At 38.2% G+C, this 26,433-nt stretch overlaps 1 protein-coding gene across 5 annotated transcripts in view; it reads left to right on the top strand.

The window, feature by feature from the left end:
• Nucleotides 1-26,433, top strand: part of UBR5 (ubiquitin protein ligase E3 component n-recognin 5) — a 159,659-nt gene that overhangs the window by 116,826 nt on the left and 16,400 nt on the right. For all 5 annotated transcript variants that reach the window (XR_004059243.1, XM_030937431.1, XM_030937430.1 and 2 more), the window contains exons 35-52: nt 2,742-2,865; nt 4,150-4,261; nt 4,834-4,965; nt 5,769-6,026; nt 6,598-6,866; nt 7,041-7,252; nt 10,818-11,048; nt 11,873-11,946; nt 13,132-13,304; nt 13,401-13,514; nt 15,134-15,354; nt 16,515-16,635; nt 16,724-16,822; nt 19,583-19,826; nt 21,425-21,536; nt 22,503-22,647; nt 23,938-24,068; nt 26,035-26,095. Coding sequence is in view for 4 of the 5 variants with exons in the window: in XM_030937431.1 (XP_030793291.1) it covers nt 2,742-2,865; nt 4,150-4,261; nt 4,834-4,965; nt 5,769-6,026; nt 6,598-6,866; nt 7,041-7,252; nt 10,818-11,048; nt 11,873-11,946; nt 13,132-13,304; nt 13,401-13,514; nt 15,134-15,354; nt 16,515-16,635; nt 16,724-16,822; nt 19,583-19,826; nt 21,425-21,536; nt 22,503-22,647; nt 23,938-24,068; nt 26,035-26,095 (2,833 nt within the window). In the remaining variant the exon portion in view is untranslated. The remainder of the gene's footprint in view (nt 1-2,741; nt 2,866-4,149; nt 4,262-4,833; nt 4,966-5,768; nt 6,027-6,597; nt 6,867-7,040; nt 7,253-10,817; nt 11,049-11,872; nt 11,947-13,131; nt 13,305-13,400; nt 13,515-15,133; nt 15,355-16,514; nt 16,636-16,723; nt 16,823-19,582; nt 19,827-21,424; nt 21,537-22,502; nt 22,648-23,937; nt 24,069-26,034; nt 26,096-26,433) is intronic.

Raw genomic sequence — 26,433 nt, 5'->3', positions numbered from 1 at the left:
TAGGAACTTTCCTAAATATTGTAGACACATTACCCGTTTTAATTTTCCCAATACGTCATAGATAACCACTATCATTCTAGTTTGTAAAATGGGGAAACTACAGCTCAGAAAAGTTAGGCAACTTCTCCAGTGTAACACAGCTAATTAAAGTTTAGACGCTAGACTTGTCTTGACAGATCCTTCCTTTTTTTTGTATTCTCCTGGATAGTAGATGGCAGAGTAGAGAGGAAGACTGCTTGGTGCTTGCTGATAGTGTTGAGCCGCCACACAGTTAACCAACACTGAACCAGACTTTATAGTGTAGAGTGCAGTCCAAAACTCTCTAAAATGCAGACTTGTAGTTAGAAGTTCTCAAAAGAGAACTTTTTCCATTCTGCATCCATTCATGGCTGAGATAGGTAAGTCTCTTGAGGTATGATTTTTCTGTTTCACTCCTTCATGGTGTTGTCCTTTTAAGATTTATGTTTAGCTTTGTATATGTGAGGGGGACAGAAGAGGAGATTACTGTTTATCCTTTGCTTAGCCTCCGGACTCTCATGTGAAATCTGTGGTTCCTTGAAGCCCTTCTAGCCCAAGAGACATCAGTAGGTCCCTTTGGGACTATTCTTTCCAAGCTTTATACAGTATAATCATTTCTCTTCATCACCCCCATAGCTGTCCTTTTTTTTTTTTTTTTTTTTTTTTTTTTTTTTAAATATCTAGCATATATGTGTGTTCCTTAACAAGAGTGGTTTCTCTGCACAGTCTGCCAAATTGCCGGAACTAGAAGTCCCTAAAACTTAGAAGTGTATTAACAGGGCTTTATTAGACTAGGTTTCAGGACTGTTGGGAAAAAAGTTGAAGTCACACAGGTAACTGGGGAGTTACACAGGTTGAGTGTTCCTAATCTGAAAGTGTGAAATCTGAAATGCTGCAAAACCTGAAACTTTCTGAGCACCACCATGATGCTCAGGGGAAATGCTCGTTGGAGCATTTTGGATTTTGGGATTGAGGATGCTCAACTGGTAAATATATGTAATGTAGATACTCCAAAAAAAAAAAAAAAAAAAACAAACAAAAACAACAACAAAAACAAACACACACACACACACAAGATCAAACACTCTGGTCCCAAGCATTTCAGGTAAGGGATGTTCATGTAATATGTTTTATGTATTAGTATTTTTCTTTTTCTTTTTTTTTTTTCTTTTTTTCTTTTTTTTTGACGGAGTCTGGCTCTGTCGCCCAGGCTGGAGTGCGGTGGCCGGATCTCAGCTCACTGCAAGCTCTGCCTCCCAGGTTTACGCCATTCTCCTGCCTCCGCCTCCCAAGTAGCTGGGACTACAGGCGCCCGCCTCATCGCCCGGCTAGTTTTTTGGATTCTTTAGTAGAGACGGGGTTTCACCGTGTTAGCCAGGATGGTCTCGATCTCCTGACCTTGTGATCCGCCCGTCTCGGCCTCCCAAAGTGCTGGGATTACAGGCTTGAGCCACCGCGCCCGGCCTGTATTAGTATTTTTAAATTACTCTTTTTAAATTTTTTGTAGAGATTGGGTCTCGCAGTGTTGCCCAGGTTGGTCTTAAATTCCTGTCCTCAAGCAATCCTCCCAACCTCAACCTCCCAAAACGTTGGGATTACACACATTAGCCACTATACCCAGCCTGTTTTGGCAGTATTATACATACTAAGTGCATAACTTCTTAAAGTAAGCACTTTGAGAGGACTATACTTCTTTGGATGTTTGTTCCAGGATGTTTGTTTTAAAAAAGAAACACTCATTAGTTGTGACTTCACACAATGCTGACTTTTATGTTTTAATATTGAAATCTCTTTAGTGGTTGGAAATACCCTTTTTCATCTCTACAGATTTTCTCTTAGCCTTTCCCACTTTTGTAATCCATAATCTCCGTTTTACCAGTTACTTACAGTTCTAGTGTTAAACATCATATTGAGACCACTTATCTGTTTGTTTGAAAGCATGATGTTCCAGTCAGCTCTCAGGTGTAATTGGTTTGATTCTCATTTCTCATAGCAACTGAGATAAGGAAAGAACCTGTCAGTGCAATCACTTAAAGGTCTTTTGATTTCAACATCTTTTACCCCCCATTTCTTTATCTATAAATAATAGGTGACAGGGTTATTTAGCCAATTTCAGATTTCTGGCCTGTATTTTAAGCTGTATTTTCTGGTTCTCCCTTTTCCTTTTATAATCCAGTCAACTGTCTTTTCTTGGTTTCCAAGTCAGGTGTTTAGGGAAGTGAAACTTTTGCCACTTTGCCTTTGGTTATGACTCTATTTTAAAATCATGCTTTTGAACTGATGTTTTCCCCACATACATCAGCAAGTCATTAGTTAATAAGCTCATTCAAAGTAGAAATCATGTCAGATCTCCTAAAAGTTAGATCACTTGTATTAAACACTTTCTGTTAATGGACAAATGGTGCTGTCAGAGCCTTTGGAAACTGAGACCTGCTGGTGGAGGAGGAAAAATCTTCCTGTAGAATTTTTCGATGGGATGGACTCATACAAATATGTGCATCAACACAGATTTGAAATGACTTAAAAAGAAAAAACATATTCTGAGATTTGTATTTTCTGATATATTATAGATTAAGTATTGTTGGTTTCCAAGAATTCTCAGCTTAGATTTAAAGTCACATCCTAGCAAGTGTCTCACATGTAATAAATGAGTTAAATAAAAATATGTGTTGCATATCTGAGCTGTGGCAGCAGTATACTCATAAGCTTCTGATTCTTTACAGCTCCAGTCAGTCTCAGTCATCGTACATCATCAGGAATCCACAACAGAGGCGCATCAGCCAGTCACAGCCTGTTCGGGGCAGAGATGAAGAACAGGATGATATTGTTTCAGCGGATGTGGAAGAGGTGATTTTAATTGTGGTAGATTTAAAAAGCTTTTATTTTGTGGGAAAAGAAGAGTAGTCACTAGAAATTACATTAATAGTAGCTTGAGACTACTATATGCATTTGCATCCAGTTTGTAGGTGTTTGTTATATATTCTCATTTGTGGTTATACATAGTAAAATTATTTTAATAATTTGTGACTTACTGGATATTAGGAAATTGGACACAAACTTGTCTTTACCTAAGGATTAAGAGTTGAGATATTCTCAGTGTTAACAGCAAAGATACTCTGTTTTTTTTTTTGTTTGTTTGTTTTTGTTTTTTTTTTTTTTTTTTGAGACGGAGTCTCGCTCTGTCTCCCGGGCTGGAGTGCAGTGGCCGGATCTCAGCTCACTGCAAGCTCCACCTCCCGGGTTTATGCCATTCTCCTGCCACAGCCTCCTGAGTTGCTGGGATTACAAGTGCGCACCATCACACCCAGCTAATTTTTGTATTTTTAGTAGAGACGGGATTTCATCATGTTGATCAGGCTGGTCTCGAACTCCTGACCTCGTGATCCACCCGCCTCAGCCTCCCAAAGTGCTGGGATTACAGGTGTGAGCCACTGCGCCCAGCCAAGATATTATTAATATTAGAAAAATTTGGTAGTTTTGTACAATGTATTTGAAAGAGGATACTACATATTTATGAGGTAAATTTTATAATGCCTGCAGTATATAAAAATTTAACTCTCCTCCCTGCCCCCAGTATAATTTTTATACTTCTAATTTGAGGGTTCTGTATATGCTCAGTAATAAACTTTGGGATCTGTGGGTATAATTTTTTTATTTTTTTGAGATGGCGTCTTGCTCTTTTGCCAGGCTGAAATGCAGTGGTGTAATCTTGCCTCACTGCATCCTCCACCTCCCGGGTTCAAGTGATTCTCTTGCCTCAGCCTCCTGAGTAGTTGAGACTACAGGCACGCACCACGCCTGGCTAATTTTTGTGTTTTTAGTAGATTTGGGGTCTCACCATGTTGGCCCAGGATGGTTTTGATCTCTTGACTTTGTGATCCGCCCATCTTCATCTCGGCCTCCCAGAGTGTTGGGATTATAGGCGTGAGCCACTGTGCCTGGCCAGGATGTAATTTTTGATAGCAAATTGTCACTAACAGATGAAGATTTTCAAAACTGCTTGATACATGATTTTGAATTCTCTATAGTTAGGGAATCTTTGCATTTTAGTTAACTAGCTACTTTGGGAGAATGCTGGTAGAGATAAAGGTTTATTATGTACTTTGTCTACAAATAAGATTCTGGATTTAGGTTGAGGTGGTGGAGGGTGTGGCTGGAGAAGAGGATCATCACGATGAACAGGAAGAACATGGGGAAGAAAATGCTGAGGCAGAGGGACAACATGATGAGCATGATGAAGATGGTATGCAGGTTATTTGAGAAATTACTCAGTATGAGTAAATCAAGTACTTTTAAAGGGGGATATTAAATACAGGGAGAAACCTCATTTGAATGTGTAGTGAAATGGTCAACTTAAACTTTCTGCCAAGGGTTTCTATAGCATCTGTTTGGAAAATTTAGGTGCTATATATAATACATATATAAAATAATTTGTTTTTTCTTTTTAAGTCAGTTTCTTAAAAGACTTTTAAAAACTAAATCATAGGTGCATTATGAAACATTTGGAAATTAAAGAAAAGGAAAATAAATCACCCATAATTACACCCAGATGCTGATAACTTGTATATTTGCTCTCAGTCCTCCCCTGCACTGCCCTGATGTGCTAGACTGTTTCCCTAGCCATTCTTCTAAGGTTGAGTAGTTACTGAGTCTTATTTTAGTAGTTATCCCTTCTCTCTCACACCATTCCCCTTCTCCCCAACTCCCACCCCCCATGCCTTCTTAGTTACCACCCTTATGATATTCTGGCTTATCAGACCCTGTTTTAAACCATAGTGAGTATGTGCTTTTTTCTTATTTAAATGTTTTTTTAAGGGAGTGATATGGAGCTGGACTTGTTAGCAGCAGCTGAAACAGAAAGTGATAGTGAAAGTAACCACAGCAACCAAGATAATGCTAGTGGGCGCAGAAGCGTTGTCACTGCAGCGACTGCTGGTTCAGAAGCAGGTATGTTGCCTTATCCCAACAACCTTCTTGCTTATGCTAAGGCTGTGTGTGTGTATTCAGTGTGGATTTGTTCATACTTTGTGTGATATATGCAAGGGTAGCTAAGCATTTTTATAACTTCATCCTAGTTCTCTGGGTATTAGAAAAGAAAGTATTATTTTAGTAACTCTTTCTCCAGCTTTTCTGGTTATTAAATAATGAATGAATTTTAAAGTTTATTTAAAAGATTTGTATTTTCTTGTCTTTTTTTTTTTTTTGGAATTGGGTCTCACTCTGTCACCCAGGCTGGATATTCCAGTGGTGCAGTCAGAGTTCTTTCCAGCCTTGACGTCCTGAGCTCCTACCTCAGCCCCCTGAGTAGCTGGGACTACAGGTGCAAGCCACCACATCGGGCTAATTTTTTTTTTTGTAAGAGATGGGATCTTGCTATGTTGCCCAGACTGGTCTTGAGTTCCTGAGCTCAAGGAGTCGTCCCACCTCAGCCTCCTCCGTTGTTGGGATTATAGGCATGTGCCACCACACCCAGCTAAAATTTATTTAGGAGACTGAGGCATACGAATAACTTGAACCCAGGAGGCAGAGGTTGCAGTGAGCCGAGATGGTGACACTGCACTCCTGCCTAAGCCACAGAGCCAGACTTAAAAGTTATTTTCTAATAAAAACTATTTTAGTGGTGGGTTTTGTGGATTATTAAATACAGTCTGGCATTCTGTTTAATATGTATGTTTTCCTGAATGAGGAGTAGATTGTAATTTTAATTATTAAACTCACAATGTTTTTGGTTTTAAAAATAAAAATTTTAGGAGCAAGCAGTGTTCCTGCCTTCTTTTCTGAAGATGATTCTCAATCGAATGACTCGAGTGATTCTGATAGCAGTAGTAGTCAGAGTGACGACATAGAACAGGAGACCTTTATGCTCGATGAACCATTAGAAAGAACCACAAATAGCTCCCATGCCAATGGTGCTGCCCAAGCTCCCCGCTCAATGCAGTGGGCTGTCCGCAACACCCAGCATCAGCGAGCAGCCAGTACAGCCCCTTCCAGTACATCTACACCAGCAGGCAAGTCTGAAAACTTGGTATTCCTAAGAATACTTAGATAGATTTTTAAAAATTAAAAATAAAATTAGTTTTATGATAGTTCCTCATTGTTTTGTTGAGTTTCAAATATAAAAATTATGCACATATGATTATAGCAGGGTTTCCCAGTCTTTGCATTATTGCATTTTTGGGCTGGATAATTGTGGGAGGCTGTCTTGTGCATTGTGGGATGTTAAGCAGCATCCCTAACCTACACCCACTAGATGCCAGTAAAACCCCTCTCACCCTTCTTCCCCTCCCCTTGGCTCCCACAGTTGTGATAACCAAGAATGTCTGCAGATACAGCCAAATGTATAGCCCCTTTGGCAGGGTGTGTGGGGGGTGCTATGGGGATCAGATTTCCCCTAGTTGAGCACTTTATATTAATTCTTGTCCCCTCCATACTCCCCTCCCCAAAATAGTGTGGTTTGGGCAAAGTTTTTTGCTTGGCTACCACAATTGATCATTTAGATTTACATAAGTATATATAATCCCAGAGAGACACAATTAAAAACTAACATTAGCTCATTGTTGTTGTCCCTTTTCCTTATAGCAAGTTCAGCGGGTTTGATTTATATTGATCCTTCAAACTTACGCCGGAGTGGTACCATCAGTACAAGTGCTGCAGCTGCAGCAGCTGCTTTGGAAGCTAGCAACGCCAGCAGTTACCTAACATCTGCAAGCAGTTTAGCCAGGGCTTACAGCATTGTCATTAGACAAATCTCGGACTTGATGGGCCTTATTCCTAAGTATAATCACCTAGTATACTCTCAGATTCCAGCAGCCGTGAAATTGACTTACCAAGATGCAGTAAACTTACAGGTATGAAAGCACTGAAAAGTTTCTCATTCCAGTGTATTTTTTTGGCTGTCAATTATGAGAATTCCAGTATTAGGGGAATTAAATGTTACAAATGTTTAAAAGTTGACATACTGCTGCTGTATCGAATTTAGCTCTGTTTGGATAGTTTTAACTATTTTAGTTTGGTCTTCATAGAACTATGTAGAAGAAAAGCTTATTCCCACTTGGAACTGGATGGTCAGTATTATGGATTCTACTGAAGCTCAATTACGTTATGGTTCTGCATTAGCATCTGCTGGTGATCCTGGACATCCAAATCATCCTCTTCACGCTTCTCAGAATTCAGCGAGAAGAGAGAGGATGACTGCGCGAGAAGAAGCTAGCTTACGAACACTTGAAGGCAGACGGTATGAAATTCTTCATATATACAGAACGTCCCCGACTTAAAATGGATCTCCAACTTATAATTTTTTTGTTGTTGAGACGGAGTCTCACACTCTCACCCAGGCTGGAGCGCAGTGGCGCCATCTTGACTCACTGCAAGCTCCACCTTCCGGGTTCACGCCATTCTCCTGCCTCAGCCTCCTGAGTAGCTGGGACTACAGGCGCCCGCCACCATGCCCGGCTAATTTTTTGTATTTTTAGTAGAGACGGGGTTTTGCCGTGTTAGCCAGGATGGTCTGGATCTCCTGACCTTGTGATCCGCCTGCCTTGGCCTCCCAAAGTGCTGGGATTCCAGGTGCGAGCCACCGCACCTGGTCCCCAGTTTATAATTTTTTTTTGTTTTATGATGGGTTTATTGGGGGTATTCAATGCATTTAGACTTTATGCATTTATGATGAGTTTATCAGGACATAACCACATCTTCAGTCGAGGAGCATCTGTACTTGTGTGTTTAGATAGAATCTTTGTATCCTAGAAGGGTAAAGCATTTTAGTTGCTGTTATGTAAGATCTCATCTTACTGTGAAGGGAGAAAGAAATGACTTGCTTGCATTACTTGTTGAGGCAGAATAGGCTAGTTATCATCCAAGCTATTTTTAAAAATCCGTTCGTATCATAGGAATCTGATACTAAAGCCTTTTTATTTTTGAAGTTATTGGTCTCTATGTTTGTCTCATTATTCTCAAGACCTCCCCCTCTCCTCTTGGAAAGTTATTTTGACTAGAATTGGTTATGAATGTACTTTGTACTCAGGAGGGGGAAAGTATGTGATTACCAGTGCTGCTCTTTTTTTCTCAAATCACATTTCTTTTTTTCTGCCTCCCCAGCCTGTTGAATTATAATTAAAATATATATCTATGTATTTGTTATGTTCTTTTCTATTCAGTTATAAAGTGACCTTTTTCAGGAGTAGGTATCAGCTCAAATATTGAACAACAGAGCAACAGCAGTAATATAGTAAAAGTACCTCATACCTAAAGTCAAAATCCAAGGATTTGGTTCTATCTCGACCTCAGGATAAACAGCTTTGTTACTCTGGGCAGATCATAAAGTGAGGAAAGACAAAGGTCTAAGAGATTACTTAGAAAGACAGTGATAGGCATCTACAGTAGAGGTAATAGTTACTAAAGTAGAGCAGTGAAGACCAAAAGGAGGGGATAGAAGCATTGAAATCAAAAACAGAATTTAGGGCCTTGTTGAGAGATTAAGTACCAGAGGCATCATTTATATTTAGACCTTGATCCTGAATAAATAATAGGAAAATTAAAGAGAAAAACCTAGAGTAGTGTAATGGACAAACTTGCTTTCGAACACGTGAGAACTGGGGGAAAAATGGTAGAAATGTCAATTATGCAGAATTGAATGGTTGGTAAAGATATCTGTACTAAAGATAGAGATTTGAGAGGTAACAGCTTTCCTGTCCTAGGAAGGCTGCTTCACAAAGACGAAAGCCTTATCTTTGTTAGGCTGTAGTCGTTACCCCAGAGAACAGAATTCTGATAACGGATCATAATTGGTGGTGGTGGTCTGTCAGCTTTAATGTAATGATTCACATATCACACATAATTCACCCATTTAAATTAAAAAGTGTCCAATTCCATAGTTTTCCAGCCCTGTATAACCTTCATCATAATGAATTTTGGAATATTTTAATCTTCTCTACAGAAAACCTATTAGCAATCATTCTTCATTTTCCCTTACTTCCCCCACTTCCCCTTCCTAAGCAACCGTTAATCTATTTTCCCTCTCAATAGATTCTGGATATTTCCTGTAAATGGAATCATACAGTATGTGGTCTTTTGTGACTGGGTTCTTTAACTTAGCATAATGATTTTCAGGTTCATCTATATTTAGCATACATCAGTAGTACTTCATTATTTTTCATTTCCTAGCAACATTTCATTGTATGAGCATACTATTTTTTGTTTATCCTTTCATCAGTTGTACATTTGAGTTGTTTTCACCTTTCCACTATTATGCATAATGCTCATATGAACTTTTGTGTATAGATTTTTGTGTAGATGTGTATTTTCAGTTTTCTTGAATGTATACCTAGTTATGGAACTGCTGGGCCATATGGTAACTGTTTGTAACCCTTTGAAGAACGGGCAATACTGTTTTCCAAAGAGGAAGACATTCTCACTAGCAGTGTATGTATGAGAGTTTTAGTTTTTCTACATTTTCACCAACACTATTTTTTGTTATAACCATCCCAGTGGGTGTGACCTAGTATCTTTGGTTTGCATTTCCCTAATGGTCAGTGATGTTGATCATTTTTTCATGGGCTAACTGGCCATTCGTTTATCTTCTTTGGAGAAGTGTCTTATTTGGATCCTACACCCCCAGCCCCCCCACCTTTTTTTTTTTGTTGTTGTTGTTGTTGAAACGAGTTTGGCTCTTATTGTCCAGGCTGGAGTGCAGTGGTGTGATCTTGGCTCACTGCAACCTCTGCCTCCCGGGCTCAAGCGAGTCTCCTGCCTCAGCCTCCTGAGTAGCTGGGATTACAGGCACCTGCCACCAGGCCCAGCCAACTTTTTTGTATTTTTAGTAGAGATGAAGTTTTGCCATTTTGACCAGGCTGGTCTTGAACTCCTGACCTCAAGTGATACACCCACCTTGGTCTCCCAAAGTGCTGGGATTACAGGCGTAAGCTCCTGCACCCGGCCTTGCCCATTTTTTAAATTGGCTTGTCTTTTAAAATTGAGGTGTATGAGTTCTTTATTCTGCATATAAGCCCATTATCAAATACATAATTTGGGAAGATTTTGTCCCATTCTCCGGGATATCTTTTCACTTTCTTGATGGTATCTTTGAAAGTACAATTTTAATTTTCATAAATTCCAATTTATATCTGAGTGTTTGTTTGTTTGATTTCTTTTTTGAGACAGGGTCTTGCTCTGTTGCCGAGGCTGAGTGCAGTGGTGTGATCTTGGCTCACTGTAACCTTCACCTCCCAGTTTCAAGCAGTTCTCCTGCCTCAGCCTTCCAGGTAGCTGGGATTACAGGCACCTGCCACCATGCCCGGCTAATTTTTGTACTTTTAGTAGAGACAGGGTTTCACCATGTTGCCCAGGATATCTATGTTTTCTTTCATTGCTTGTGTTTTTGGTGTCATTTTAATGAAGTGATTCTCAAAGTGTGGTCCCTAGATAACAGCACCATCGACGTCACCTAAGAGCTATAGAAATGCATATTCTGGGGCTCTACCCCAGACCTGCTAAAACTCTGGGGATTAGACTAGAGGTCTGTTTTAATAAGCCCTCCAGGTGACTTTGATGGACCCTGAAGTTTGAGAATCACTCTCTTCAGGGAAGGAGTTCCTTTTGCCATTCCAAAGGATACTGGAATTCCTTTTCTATATGAAGTATAAGACTGTCATGCACAGTGGTTATATTTCTAAAGCTGAGCAGCAGGCTTAACTACTTTGTATTTATGAATATTCTCAGTTCCTAATTTTGCTTATTTATGATAGTAAATTTCACATTTGTGTTCTTCTAATAAACATTGTCATTTCTTTCTGTTCTTATAGACGTGCCACCTTGCTTAGCGCCCGTCAAGGGATGATGTCTGCACGAGGAGACTTCCTAAATTATGCTCTGTCTCTAATGCGGTCTCATAATGATGAGCATTCTGATGTTCTTCCAGTTTTGGATGTTTGCTCATTGAAGCATGTGGCATATGTTTTTCAAGCACTTATATACTGGATTAAGGCAATGAATCAGCAGACAACATTGGATACACCTCAACTAGAACGCAAAAGGTATCCATTCTTGCCATGAGATTGATTTGAGAAATACTTGCTTGGTATGGTCTCTATTAGTACATTGTCAAAATTTGAAGTAAGGAGAATAGCATTGCAAAAGAGAACTAGCACAGGACCATTTCATGTGGGAAAGTGGGCTTGAATTTATCCAACCTTTCCCCATTGCCACTCTTCACTTAAAATAGGAAACCTAAGAATCTGGTTAAACTTCATGCTTGAGATAGTTTGGCCTGATTATCTGTCATCTTCCTTTTTTCCTTTTTTTTTTTTTTAAAGGGATGGGGTCTGACTCTGTTGCCCAGGCTGGAATGTGGTGGTGCAATCAAAGCTTACTGCAACCTTGAACTCCTGGACTCGAGATCCTCCTGCCTTAGCCTTCCAAGTAGATAGGACTTACAGGCGTGTGCTACCATGCCTGGCTCATTTCTTAATGTTTTGGAGAGACAGTGTCTCATGATGTTTCCCAGGCTGGTCTTGAAGTCCTGGCCTAAGTGATCCCCCTGCCTTAGCCTCCCAAAATGTTGGGATTACAGGCATGAGTTAACATGCCCAGTCCATGTTTTCTGTTAGAGTTTGTGTAGGTACTCCTTATTTCTTAGGTGATTTGCTTTTTCTTCTATTGAGTCCATTTTGTAATAATGGTAAATAAACCTGTTTGCTCTACCATTTCCCAGATTCTGACAATGTATTGCAGTGTTTGAAATTTGTTAGATATATTAGTGACCTTTTTAGTGTGTTTTTGCTTGTATTTTCCCTGACTTTTGCTACTGTTCATATTATATAGATACTTTAGGTAAAATGACTCACTTGTCTTTTTAAAGGACGCGAGAACTCTTGGAACTGGGTATTGATAATGAAGATTCAGAACATGAAAATGATGATGACACCAATCAAAGTTAGTGCACAGAAAATCTGCTAATCTACTTCAAGAAATGGCTGCCTCAGTAGTTCCCCTTCAAGCTTTTTAACTTCATTATTTTCTGTCTGGGTGGGAATTTCTCTTTTCTTCTCTATGTCTCATTTCTTACATTTTCTGTCCATTTGTGCTTACACATTCTTGCATTATACATTGCAAAACTAAGGATGTATTAAAGAAATGTTACAAACTTTCCAACAGTATTTTTCTTTATCTTCTATCTTGTATTTGTCTTAGTATTATGTTTACCTTTACTCTTAATGTACTGTTATTACATTTAATAAAATCTTAGCAAAACCTTTGTTAATATTGATGCAAAATAGATTAGTTAAGAAAATGAGAATTACCAGTTACAGCTCCTAAATATCAGAATGCTAGCAATTAATACAATGAAAAGAGAAAATATCCCAACTCCAGGCTTTTATCCAAAAGTTTTAATATCACACTTTGGGGTCTAGTGGAGTTTATTTGTGGGTTTCAGTTATTTCAGATGGGGCTAAATAATGCATTCACCAGTTTGTTATTATCAACTAGGACTTTTATTCAGCCTGTGGAAAGACAATTGGCCTAATTGCCATTTTTTGAGAACCCAGCCATAGCTCACTGCCATTGATATGCAAACAAGGCACTGCCAAAGTTTTACTCCATTAAGGAGATTTGGTGCTAGTGTGCTGACTTACTATCAAGATATGTAAATTGTTCAGACATTACTCTCTGCTTAGCAAATGCTCAGGTTTCAACTCCTGATCATCTCCTCTGTTTGGAGTTGTCAGTGAGTTGGGTCCTGAATATACTCATGAATCTAACTGTATTTGGGTGGTGGGTATCTCAAAAGATAAAGAGGAGGATGTGGGAAACCTCTGTCCAATACAGAATGGCACAATATTGTTAAATGCTGATTTTTATTTTGCATTTTTTATTGTAACATACACGTAACTAAAATTTGCACATAACATAAAACTTACATTGTAACCATATTAAACTGTTACATTTACTTTAAAAAATACCAAAAGTTTGGACTATAAACTTGTTTTTGTGTGGCATTAAAATTTTATAAAAGAGGTAGTAGGAATTTTGGATTGAGCAGATTAAAGGTCTGTTACCCTAATCCAGTAATTAAATAATTTTCCTAAAAAACAAAACATTTTATCTTTTTATGTTTAGGTGCTACCTTGAATGATAAGGATGATGACTCTCTTCCTGCAGAAACTGGCCAAAACCATCCATTTTTCCGACGTTCAGACTCCATGACATTCCTTGGGTGTATACCCCCAAATCCATTTGAAGTGCCTCTGGCTGAAGCCATCCCCTTGGCTGATCAGCCACATCTGTTGCAGGTGAATTAAACAAGTTAGTCTTAAGGTTTCTTTCTAATTGAGTTTATTTTCTTTAAAGTATTCAATGTAACTAGAATATTTCTGTTAAAATTTCAGCCAAATGCTAGAAAGGAGGATCTTTTTGGCCGTCCAAGTCAGGGTCTTTATTCTTCATCTGCCAGTAGTGGGAAATGTTTAATGGAGGTTACAGTGGATAGAAACTGCCTAGAGGTAAGACGGTAAAAGTTTTTGCAATATAATATTTATTAAGGACAACTTGTCCCAGCATATAGATTTTTATAAATGCATTAATTTAGACTATTATATTTTCTGAAATGAAGTGTCAGAATTTCCTGCCTTGTGATATAATGTAGGAAGAATTCCAGCACTGTCATTAACTTGCTGTCAGATCACTTCATCCATAAAATACCAGCCTCCTTATGTGCTTTGTCTGTTTCACAGAGCTGACTGCTGTATGTGGCTGAAAATTTAAATTTTTCATGTATAATAAAAGTCTGTAGATGAGCATGTGTAATTTTGGCTACAACTTTAACTTTCTGAACTAATTTTAATCAAGACTAGATAAATAAGATAGCATTAATAATGATACCTAATATTTGTGGACTAAATCTGTCTCCTGGGCATTGGTCTCCATCTTCATAACTATGTTTGGTAGAATGCATTATCACCCTGATTTTTTGGGTAAGAAATTGAGTCTTGAAGAGAGTAAGTAAATTTCATGTGGGAATGTCTGTGTCACACAACTAGTTAAGTGGTAGATCTGGTTTTCAGATATAGCTCCGATTTGGGAGCCTAAAATTACACTCTACTGTTTGTCCACTGAAAACGTAGTAAAACATTAAAAAGCAGGTTTAGAAGACATGTAGTTGAATAGAATGTTTTTTATCTCAGTAATAAAAAGGAGAATGCAGTACTGAAAATATTAAAAATATATGAGAATTAAGTACCACTGATATTATAAAGATTTATTTAAAAGTTCTCTGAAGTTCCAAGGCAAGAAGTGAACTTATTTTATTTTATTTTATTTATTTTTGTGAGACGGAGTCTCACTCTGTCACTCAGGCTAGAGTGTAGTGGCACAATCTTGGCTCACTGCAACCTCTTCCTCTGGGTTCAAGCTATTCTCCTGCCTCAGTCTCCCAAGTAGCTGGGATTACAGGTGCCCGCCACCACGCACGGGTATTTATTTTGTATTTTTAGGAAAGACGTTTTCGCTATGTTGGCCAGGCTTGTTTCCAAGTCCTGACCTCAAGTGATCCGGCCACTTCAGCCTCCCAGAGTGCTCGGATTACAGGCGTGAGCCACTGTGCTCAGGCCAAGAAGTGAATTTAAGGGGTGGGTGGGGGAAGGCCGGATGTGGTGGTTCACGCCTGTAATCCCAGCGCTTTGGGAGGCTGTGGTGGGTGGATCACTTGAGGTCAGGAGTTCAAGACCATACTGGCCAACATAGCCAAACCCCATCTACTACTAAAATTACAAAAAATTAGCTGGGCATTGTGGCGGGCGCCTGTAATCCCAGCTACTCGGGAGGCTGAGGCAGGAGAATCGCTTGAACCCAGGAGACGGAGGTTGCAATAAGCCAAGACTGCGCCACTGCACTCCCGCCTGGGCAACAGAGTGAGACTCCGTCTCAAAAAAAAAAAAAAACAGTTGTCTGAGGTTGGTTTGGTAAATGCATTGGAATTGGTGGTCAGCTAGGGCCATCAGAACCATTGAAGCTCCAGAAAGGGAAAAAAACTTGCATATGATTCCTGTATTACTAAGTTGAGGACAAAATCTGGTTAGTTTTTTTTCCCTTCATTTGTAATTTTAAATGTAAATATTCATAGGTTCTTCCAACAAAAATGTCTTATGCTGCCAATCTGAAAAATGTAATGAACATGCAAAACCGGCAAAAAAAAGAAGGGGAAGAACAGCCCGTGCTGCCAGAAGAAGCTGAGAGTTCAAAACCAGGGCCATCTGCTCATGATCTTGCTGCACAATTAAAAAGTAGCTTACTAGCAGAAATAGGACTCACTGAAAGTGAAGGGCCACCTCTCACATCTTTCAGGTATTTGCTAAGACCCTTTGTTTTTATTGTTCAGTACAGCGTTAAAAATGTATATCCATGTTTAGTTACCATTTGTAGACTTGCTGTTAGCAGCTCAGCTAAGGGGAAACTGAATAATTAGAAAGAGTGGAACTTTCTAGATTTGTGATTCACACTTATCTGTGCTCCTTTTCCAAGTCTGTAATTCTCTTACAAGAGGTAGGTTCTTTGTTTATCTAATAGAAATCTGTTAGTATATACTGTGGCTCAGTATGATTTGTTGACTCTCTGTTTTTTGGTTACATGGCATAATACTTTTTTTGTTTAGATTAGAGTTAAAAAGCTAGTTTGAAAATAAGATACATTGTATATACATTGTCTAACAACCATATAAGGCAGGGGAGAATTGTGGACTTGGGTGGACCAAGCTTCCTAGAAGCAGTATGGATTGAATTGAGGTGGTTAGAATGTGCAGAAACAGACTGGAGAGAATTAGAGGTAAGGAGGCCAGTTAGAAAGCTATTTGTTATTATTAATAGTTTCAGTTAGTTGGGGGAAAGATGCTGAGGCAGAATGTTGACTTTGGGGATAGAAAGGACATGGTGGAAAGGAAGAGAAACTTAAGATGGACTTGATCACTTTGATGGAACAGGAGGAAGAAAAATTAAAATCTGCTCTAAGTCAGGGCATTAGGGAAAGAGATGGTACTATTGAAAAAAAATCAGAATTGTCATTGTGGTGAAGAAGCCATATTAAGTTTTAGCCATGCTGAGTTTGAATTGAGCATCATTGACGTGGACATATTTATTTAACAAATGGAAATTCTGGTTCATGGTGAAAGTTTGAAGTAGAGGTGGATCTGGGAGTCACCTAAATGGAGATGGACGTTGGACTTTAAGCTTAGAGAGGAGATAAAATGAAAGATGAAGGTAAGACATAGCCCAGGAATTTATCCATATGTAGAAGACAGAAGGAATAAGGGAGGAAAAATAATAAGTTCTGTGGGGAACAAGTGGCTATGGAAAAGTTCTCTGTTAGGATGCAGTTTGAAGAAGTTAAGACCTCAGAATATTTTAAAGAAAAAAAAAAGTAAGTTACTACCATTGAACAAAAAACAGTCAGTCTTTGAAATTGGCTAAAGTATTTCCTCCCCCCCACCCCTTCCCTTAAACTTCTTACAGGCCACAGTGTAGCTTTATGGGAATGGTTATTTCCCATGATATGCTGCTAGGACGTTGGCGCCTTTCTTTAGAACTGTTCGGCAGGGTATTCATGGAAGATGTTGGAGCAGAACCTGGATCAGTATGTATTTTGTGCACTTTAAATTCCATTCTGCCTGATAAGCACATATTTCAGGGAATACTCTGTCATGCATTTTTTTTTTTTTAAGATCCTGACTGAATTGGGTGGTTTTGAGGTAAAAGAATCAAAATTCCGTAGAGAAATGGAAAAACTGAGAAACCAGCAGTCAAGAGATTTATCACTAGAGGTAAAGTTATTTAGGTTTTCTTATACTATACCTTAGTATGCTATTTATATAAATTTTAAAACATACAAAATAACAATAGCTTTACTTAGGTATATGTACTTATAATTAAAAAATTAAAAGAAATGTTGAACTACCAAATTTATTTTTTATTTGTGTGTGTGTGTGTGTGTGTGTGTGTGTGTGTGTGTGTGTGTGTATGTGGTTTCTTTTTATTTTTTCTTATTGTAACCATCAAATTTAGAATAGTGGTTTTCTCTGGCAGTTTGGTTCCCTAGCATCCTCTATGAATTTTTTTGTTTTAGTTTTTAAGTATCATTATGCATGCCTTGATTTAAACATTTTTTATGTATTTAATTCCATTGAGATTATTATTCATATTGATGCTCAAATTGTGTCTTCTTTGGCTAATGGGAGTCTTGAGTCAGTTTTGATTCCTCAGTCCTTTTGGCATGGGCCCAGTAATTTTTGATAACTTTCTTACTTCCTGGTATGTTTCATCTTGTGCGTTTCCTGTCACAGACCTTAAATCAGCCATTTCTTAAAGTAGCCTTGATTCCTTTTAGTAGGAAATTGTGTTTTGAGATTACAGTCTGTGCTCTAAGGTTGCAAATAGTTACTGAGTTGATCATGGTTTCTAGGCCTTTTTAATTGATAACAGTTGGGCAGTGCATTTTATTTTGTTCTTTTTTTTTAAAAAAATCAAATAATGAATTAATATTGATACTCCCAGTTCAAATTCAAGATGTAGGACCACAAGGTTGTTTTTGTTATTTTTGCATCTTAGATTTTTTTTTTTTTTTTTTTTTTTGAGGCGGAGTCTTGCTTTGTCACCCAGGCCAGAGCACGGTGGCATGATCTTGGCTCACTGCAACCTCCGCCTCTTGGGTTCAGGAGACTCTCCTGCTTCAGCCTCCTGAGTAGCTGGGATTACAGGTGTCTACTACCATGCCTGGCTAATTTTTGTATTTTTAATAGAGACAGGGTTTCACCATGTTGGCCAGGCTGGTCTCAAACTCCCTACCTCAGGTGATCCACCAGCCCTGGCCTCCCAAAATGCTGGGATTAGAGGTGTGAGCCACCACACCTGGCCTTGCTTCTTAGATCTTAAGTCTTTATCTCCTTTCTTTCAGACTGAATATCCAATTTCCCAACAACATTAATCAAATTACTCATTTGTTTTAATGCCACAACATGCATAGTAGCAGTCTTAGAATTACATCACTGGAATCTGAGGTGCAAGGATGGCTTGAGTCCAGGAATTCGAGGACAGCCTGGGCAACATAATGTGAGAGACTCTGTCTCAAAAGAATTATAACATCAGCACTATCACTAACAAAATGATCATTCAAAATAATTAAAGATTTATTTGCAGATGTTTGTCCTTAGATCATATACAGTTAGAGATAACACAGTTAAAGGAGGTTTATTTTAAAGTCACTCTTTGTAGGTTTTGCTACCAGCTCTATATAATTAGGACCTTTTGTTTCATTTTGCTTCCAGGTTTTAGGGATTCCTTTTTCCTCTTTTGGTTTTATTTTGTAATCAATGTAAAATATCTACAGTGTGGCAGAGTGAACTCTACAAAAGAATGGCTATAAGTCCATTCTTGTCTCTTTTACTGTTTTTTCAAGTTTATTTCCTTCCCTCCCTTTTAAAATATATAAGCATATGTGTATATTAATTACATACTTCCTCCCACCTCCCCAGACATACTATACATTTTATTCCATCTTGCTTTTCTCAGTTAATAGTATATCCCAGAGAAAATGTGAGATGTTCTACCTTCCTTTTATAGCTGCTTAATGTACTGCACTTTTATGGTTGTTATCGCAGTTTTTGCAGCTAATCCCTTATAGGCTAGGTATTCGGGCTTATTTCCAGTCTTTTGATGAATGGCCTCGTGTTTTTTTGCTAGTGTGTCCCTGAGATAGATGCTTAGATGTGGAATTGCTGGGTCAAAGAGTATGTGCGTGTAATTTTGCTAGACATTGACGGATACTTCTGCACAGCAGTTGCATAATTTTGCATTTTCACCGTCAATGTGAGAATGCCTGATTCCTCAGTCTTGCCAACATTTGTTAAACTTCTAGATTTTTGCTAATCTGATAGGTAAGAAATAGCACCTCAGTATAGTTTTAATTTGAATTTATCTTATTTTGAGCAAAGTGAAACATTATTTCATATATTTAGGATAGTTGTATTTAACTCAGTTGATATGCCCATTTTTTTTCTAAGTTGGCTTTCTCTCAGATTTTAGAGGCTTTTTATGTAGCTATAGGTGATAGACACACTCATTAATGATTATATATATCTTTGTGAGAAAAGGTGCAAACAATTTTCCAGTTTGGTTAATTCCCCTCCAGCCTCCCACCCACTTAGCTTGTCATCAAGGAATTCATCTGTGTTTTTTTCTGTTTTTTTTTTTTTTTTAACATCTCTGATTATTTGGTATTCTGGTGTATCCCAAAATTGAACAAGATTATTGTTTTCCAATAAACCTTTGAAAGAAAGTGTTAGAATTGAATTAAATTCTGTTGCCCTGATTTAATTTGCAAGACATTGTTGTGTGCTTTAAACCATTGTATTTCATAGTGGATAAGCTTCTGAGAACTCTGATTACTTTGTAGTTTTTTAAACTCTCAAGGAAAAGCTAAAACTAGATTTTCAGATTGAAAATAGAAAAATTCAGGCTACAAAAAATTCTAACTACTTTCCAACATTGAATTTACTACTTTTTGACTTCTTGATGTGTTTTAATAGGTTGATCGGGATCGAGATCTTCTCATTCAGCAGACTATGAGGCAGCTTAACAATCACTTTGGTCGAAGATGTGCTACTACACCAATGGCTGTACACAGAGTAAAAGTCACATTTAAGGATGAGCCAGGAGAGGGCAGTGGTGTAGCACGAAGTTTTTATACAGCCATTGCACAAGCATTTTTGTCAAATGAAAAATTGCCAAATCTAGAGTGTATCCAAAATGCCAACAAAGGCACCCACACAAGTAAGTAGTCTACAAATAACAAGCATCATAAAATTTCTTTCCTTGTCCCTCAAACCAACAGTGGTAATCATGGTTTATATATGTGTGAGAGTATAAATTTACATTTTTACATAATTTTATTCTAGATTGATTTAATCTTAAACTATTCTAATTGACAATTTCCTACTTTACATTTATTTTGATAAATTTATTTTGATAAATGTTTGTGATTGTACTAGTTTTTCATCTCAATTGTTACATGTTGCGGGTGGGTAAGAGGTTGTAAAATACATAGTGATATAAAAATTCACCGAGCAGGCCGGGCGCGGTGGCTCAAGCCTGTAATCCCAGCACTTTGGGAGGCCGAGACGGGCGGATCACGAGGTCAGGAGATCGAGACCATCCTGGCTAACACGGTGAAACCCTGTCTCTACTAAAAAATACAAAAAACTAGCCGGGCGAGGTGGCGGGCGCCTGTAGTCCCAGCTACTTGGGAGGCTGAGGCAGGAGAATGGCGTAAACCCGGGAGGTAGAGCTTGCAGTGAGCAGAGATCCGGCCACTGCACTCCAGCCTGGGTGACAGAGCGAAACTCTGTCTCAAAAAAAAAAAAAAAAAAAAAAATTCACCGAGCAAATTGCAGCATTTCCTCCACTTCAATATTTAACCCACATGGATATTTGAGAAGAAAATGCTATTCTAAGAGCAGTGCTGTTCAAATTACGATTTCCAAACTTGTTGCTGTTCCCCAGTGAGAAGAAGACTTTGCAACCAAGTGTAAATCAACTGTGTCACTAAGCTCACTGTTTAGTGAGACTTAAAAAAAAAAAAAAAAAAAAGAATCCTGGTGCAAGCTTATTACCTCACTGAGGATCAGCACTTTGGGGTTAGGACTCTTAGCTAACTTTTAAGATTACAATGAGCAAATTTTAAAATTTGTCAAAATTACAAAAGCCTTAGGAGATTAACATCAAGTAGGAGCAGAAGATTATCAGACTTGTAGGTGGATGGAGACTGAATGAGCTGTAGAAAGGATTGATGGTTAGAGTTCCTCAGCTTTTCATCAGTTTCACCATTTCACTTTCTTTAATGTTGTAATGAAAAGAAGTGAAGAGATGTGAATGAGGAAACTGGGAAATCATAACATTTCAAAGCTATCTTTTTTGTACACTTACAGGAAACCATACTCTGGCTTGGGCTTAGGAATTTAAAAATAATAATAGGTAATATTCTGGTGGCCTTTAATGCTTTCATGGCAAAAACTAAGAACAGATGATATTTAAATGAGTCTAGTCATGTAAGAAATTTCAGCATTATTTATAGTGACACTATCATAACCTCACTTGCTGTATATTACTTCACAACTTTGACATGACAAGGGAGAAAATTAACAAATATTGAGTGAACATCTATTTTGTGCCAGGTATATTCTACACAGTCACCTTCAACCCTGAAAACCCATAGGGAGAGAAAGGCGTTAACAACACAGGTGCTAGGGAAGGATAATCTTTAGCTGTCATGTTTTCTTTACGTTTGTCTCATTTCTTTGCATTGACTTTGAAATTTAAGGTAGTTGAATTTGCATTCATCTAAATACAGTATATTTCTTATTTTCTTCTAGGTTTAATGCAGAGATTAAGGAACCGAGGAGAGAGAGATCGGGAAAGGGAGAGAGAAAGGGAAATGAGGAGGAGTAGTGGTTTGCGAGCAGGTTCTCGGAGGGACCGGGATAGGTAAATTTTGTGTCTTTGATTCAATGGCACCTTTTTGGATGAATTAGAGATAGACCTGTAAATGAAAGAATCTTAAAATTATGGATTGTTTTTTAGAAAAGTAAAATTTTAATTTTGAACATATGTATAGTAACTAAGAATAGTCTGTTAATAAAATACAATAACTAAGAATAGTCTATTAACTAATAAAAAGTTCTGCTTTAAAAACCCAGAGGCAGTTGAAATTATTTTCTCTTTTATCTGACTCAAGTTACTGTTTGAATTTTTTACCTGTATCATTCTCTCCTAAGTTTATCTTAAAAAATCTTAATTTTTCAGGCCACATGTGGTGGCTCACGCCTATAATCCCAGCACTTTGGGAGGCCAAGGTGGGTGGATCATCTGAGGTCAGGAGTTCAAGACCAGCCTGACCAACATGGTGAAACCCTGTCTCTACTAAAAACACAAAATTAGCCAGGTGTGGTGGTGCACACCTGTAATCCCAGCTACTTGGGAGGCTGAGGCAGGAGAATTTTTTGAGCCTGGGAGGCAGAGGTTGCCGTGAGCTGAGATCGTGCCATTGCCTTGCATTCCAGCCTGGGAAACAAAAGCAAAACGCTGTCTCCAAAAAAAAAAAAAAAAAAAAAAATTAATTTTGGCAGATTGTGCTATTTAAAATCTTTGAAGTTTTCTCTTATTAGGATGGATTGCATTTTACTTTTGACTAAAATTTCCAGAATTGTGTATGGACTCTTGATATCTGGTATGTTAAGGTCCTACTCCCTTACAATAAAATTTTTATATTAAGTAACAAAATCTAGATAATCTTTATTTCCTAACCATCATCTGTTTTGGCATTCTACCACCTTGATACCATAACTGAACAACCTGTGTGCTCTAGTTTTCTAACTTTTTTACTAGTTGTGCTAATATTTTTACTTGTTAGTCAAAGGAAATGAAGTCATAATAGTTTTCCTTCTCTTACAGAGACTTTAGAAGACAGCTTTCCATCGACACTAGGCCCTTTAGGCCAGCCTCTGAAGGGAATCCTAGTGATGATCCCGATCCTTTGCCAGCACATCGGCAGGCACTTGGAGAGAGACTTTATCCTCGTGTACAAGCAATGCAACCAGTGTGTACTGTGTACTTAGTTACCTCTTAACTGGCTGTGTTATTTTTTTTTTGCTTTTGAATTAAAGGTGGTGTTTAAAAAAAATTGTCAGCTACTGGCAAAACCACATGGTTGAGGACTCTTTTTATGTCTGCAGTAAGAAGGAAGCTCAGGAGGGAATAAGGCAGTGTTTACTGAAGGGTAACTGTATAGCTTGAATTTATTTTTTCCTCCACCCACCTTATGTTGGGACACTGTCTCCATTCTACCTTCCTTGCATACTAAGGAATTTGCTGTGCATTATATTTATTTGTATCTTTATTTGAACAAATTATTACTACTTTTGGAGCAGATTGTCTGTTAGCAAACTGTAGTTGGAACACATTAATGCTGATTAGTATAGCAGGAAGAATTTTATTTTGAATGTTCTATCAAGTGTTTTTCTTTATATGATACGAAATACACAAATTAGTTATGTTTTTTGTCTTTATGCGTAACTGTATGTACACATTTTATAGTGAAGGAATAACAGAAAACTATTATTTCTTCTAGTAAGTCCTCAGCCTTAAACATAGGTATCTTTTTCTTTACCCTAGCCCCTTCTTTTTTTTTTTTTTTTTACCCTAAGTAAAAGATATTTCTGGCTCTCTGATAAAGGAAAAAAAAAAATACGGAAGTTGAGTATATGTGTGTTTAACTCAGAGTATAAAAAAATCTAAAGCCGGGCGCGGTGGCTCAAGCCTGTAATCCCAGCACTTTGGGAGGCCGAGACGGGCGGATCACGAGGTCAGGAGATCGAGACCATCCTGGCTAACACGGTGAAACCCCGTCTCTACTAAAAATACAAAAACCAGCCGGGCGAGGTGGCGGGCGCCTGTAGTCCCAGCTACTCGGGAGGCTGAGGCAGGAGAATGGCGTAAACCCGGGAGGTGGAGCTTGCAGTGAGCTGAGATCTGGCCACTGCACTCCAGTCCGGGTGACAGAGCGAGACTCCGCCTCAAAAAAAAAAAAAAAAAAAAAAAAAAAAAAAAAAAAAAACTAAAAAGAAAACTTGTCATACAAATATTATAAGTAGCCTTAACAAGATGTGGTAGTGCAAGGACTGTTTACTCCCTGCCAAATTTTTCTATGATTGATCTTCCAGTTTCATAAAAGATCTTCCAGTTTCATAAAAGACCTGGTTCTGAAATTTTTGTATTTGTTACCCAAGTTTCTTGTTTTATTATTAATTTTTTAAATAAAAGATTGTAGATGTAATTACACAAGAGGTTTTAGAGAGTATTCAAGTTAACATTTGTTCATCATTTACAGGCATTTGCAAGTAAAATCACTGGCATGCTGTTGGAATTATCCCCAGCTCAACTGCTTCTCCTTCTAGCAAGTGAAGATTCTCTGAGAGCAAGAGTGGATGAGGCCATGGAACTCATTATTGCACATGGACGGTAATGTGTACAATTGGGAAGGCATTTCAGTTTAAACATCAGCTACTTATTTTCAGTATGTGGGTGCCATCATATCTTAAAAATTGTGTCATAAAGTATAAGACTTTAAATGCATTTTTATTTTTTTAATGTATTTTTCAATGACAGCTTAAATTCCGTAGTGAGACAGCTTAGTTCTTCTCATGTATTAGAAAGGTAGGGTTTTAATAGTTACCTAGGTTATTTAGAAATTACTTGAAAGAAAGTAGATCTCAAATTCACTTATCAGAATACCCTCCTGGCAAAGGCCACACCTGTGTTCTTGCCATAACCATGAAATTTCTTTTAGGCTTCCTGATTTATCTTAAAAGTTCATGCAGGTTTTTGCTTTCTGTTCTGTAAAGTATGAATTTAATATAAAATCTAAAAAATATCTAACAGATTACATATCCCTTTTTCCAAGGTGACAAGTAAAAGTGACTTAGGAAGATAAGGTCAGGTGTGGTGGCTCGCACCTGTAATCCCAGCACTTTGGAAGGTCAAGGCGGGCAGATCACCTGAGGTCAGGAGTTCAAGACCCGCCTGGCCAACATGGCGAAACCCTGTCTCTACTAAAAAAAAAATTTTAAATGTCTGGGCATGATGGCTTATGCCTGTAATCCCAGCACTTTGGGAGGCTGAAGCAGGTGGATCACGAGGTCAGGAGTTCAAGACCAGCCTGACTAACATGGTGAAACCCCATCTCTGAAAAATACAAAAATTAGCCGGGCATGATGGCGGGCGCCTGTAATCCCAGCTACTCGGGAGGCTGAGGCAAGAGAATGGCTTGAATCCAGGAGGCGGAGGTTGCAGTGAGCCAAGACCATGCCATTGCACTCCAGCATAGGCAACAGAGCGAGACTCTGTCTCAAAAAATGAATAAAATAAGTAAATAAATAAGCTGGGTGTGGTGGTGAGCGCCTGTAATGCCAGCTACTTGGGAGGCCGAGGCAGGGAGAATTGCTTAAACCCGGAAGACAGAGGTTGCAGTGAGCTGAGATTGCGCCACTGTACTCCAGCCTGTGTGATAGAGTGAGACTCTGTCTCAAAAAAAAAAAAAAGTAGGTCACATTTATGCTGTAGTTTCTATCCTGGGGCTACTCTGATATCTATTTTGAAGCTCTGAAGTGTTTATTATTTTAGGTGAAAATTTGTATTTTTTTCTTCCTAATCATGATTTTAAGTTAGGAATTTAGATTAGATACAGTCCTAGAGATGTATAAGCTGGTAGGCTGGGCACTAGAGCTAAACAGCCACTTCCAGAGCCTTTTAATGGTCCAAGCCAAAGACTGTTGAGAGAACTGTATTTTCTTCGCTGATGCTCCTGCTTTTCTTCTCTGGATTTTATGTACTGTTTGTTTATTCCTCTGCCCTGTCTCTGAAGCTACAGCACACTGGTATAGCTTAGTCCATTATAGAAAAATCAAGAACAGTGTACATTTTTGGTAAAATGATTTTTGTGAATATATATTAAGAGTTGCATATTTAGCCATGTTTTCTGTTGAATGCAACCAATATACAACAATATTGACGGCTTTCACCTGGCTTTCTGGAGTAAACCGTGAATTTATTAGTGTTCTAGAATCATTAAATTCACTAGAGAATTTGATTCCTATTGGATTGCTTTCTGAACATTTTTCTGTTCTTCTACAGTGCTCCCTCTGAGCATTGTAGAAGTGTTCCAGCACCCCTATGAAGACCACATTCGTCAGGTAGCCTTTAGTCCATTATCTTGAATCATACATGTAGGATCTAGTGATATACTTTTTTAAAGATTTGTATTACCAACTTCTCTGCTCATACTGCATTAGTACTAGCAGGTGCATTGGATATTTATTGACTCCAAAACTTGAATGTATTTTTTAAGTTAAGTCCTTTTATATTTAAATTATACACTAAATTCTAGAAGTCTCCGTTATCTGGAATGTGAAAGACTTTTTGTTTTTAGGGAAAATGGAGCTGATAGTATCCTGGATCTTGGATTAGTAGACTCCTCAGAAAAGGTACAGGTAAGGAACATTTTATTCATGTGATGATAATCACAGAATTTAAATTATAAGGAAATTTAAATAAAGGGGATGAAAGCAGGATTTCTGAAGAAACTGTCTTTATAAATAAAATGAATGTTTACAGTAGAGAGACAGAAGCAAAGGTAAATAGATCGGTATTATGCATAGAATCAAATAATAAGGTTGGCTTAATTACGGCTCAGTGTAATGCCACCCATTGGTTGGTGTCCATTTGAGCACAGCTTAATTAAGCTTTACTTTGAATATGTAACAAATTGAAGAGCAGAGAGGGAAAGATGTATACAATCCTAGGGCTAATTCGCTGGGCACGGTGGCTC

This window comes from Rhinopithecus roxellana, chromosome 9, assembly GCF_007565055.1.
Source record: "Rhinopithecus roxellana isolate Shanxi Qingling chromosome 9, ASM756505v1, whole genome shotgun sequence".
Classification (NCBI taxonomy): domain Eukaryota; kingdom Metazoa; phylum Chordata; class Mammalia; order Primates; family Cercopithecidae; genus Rhinopithecus; species Rhinopithecus roxellana.
Note: the sequence above shows the minus strand (reverse complement) of the source record. Positions and strands in the feature narration are given on the sequence as shown.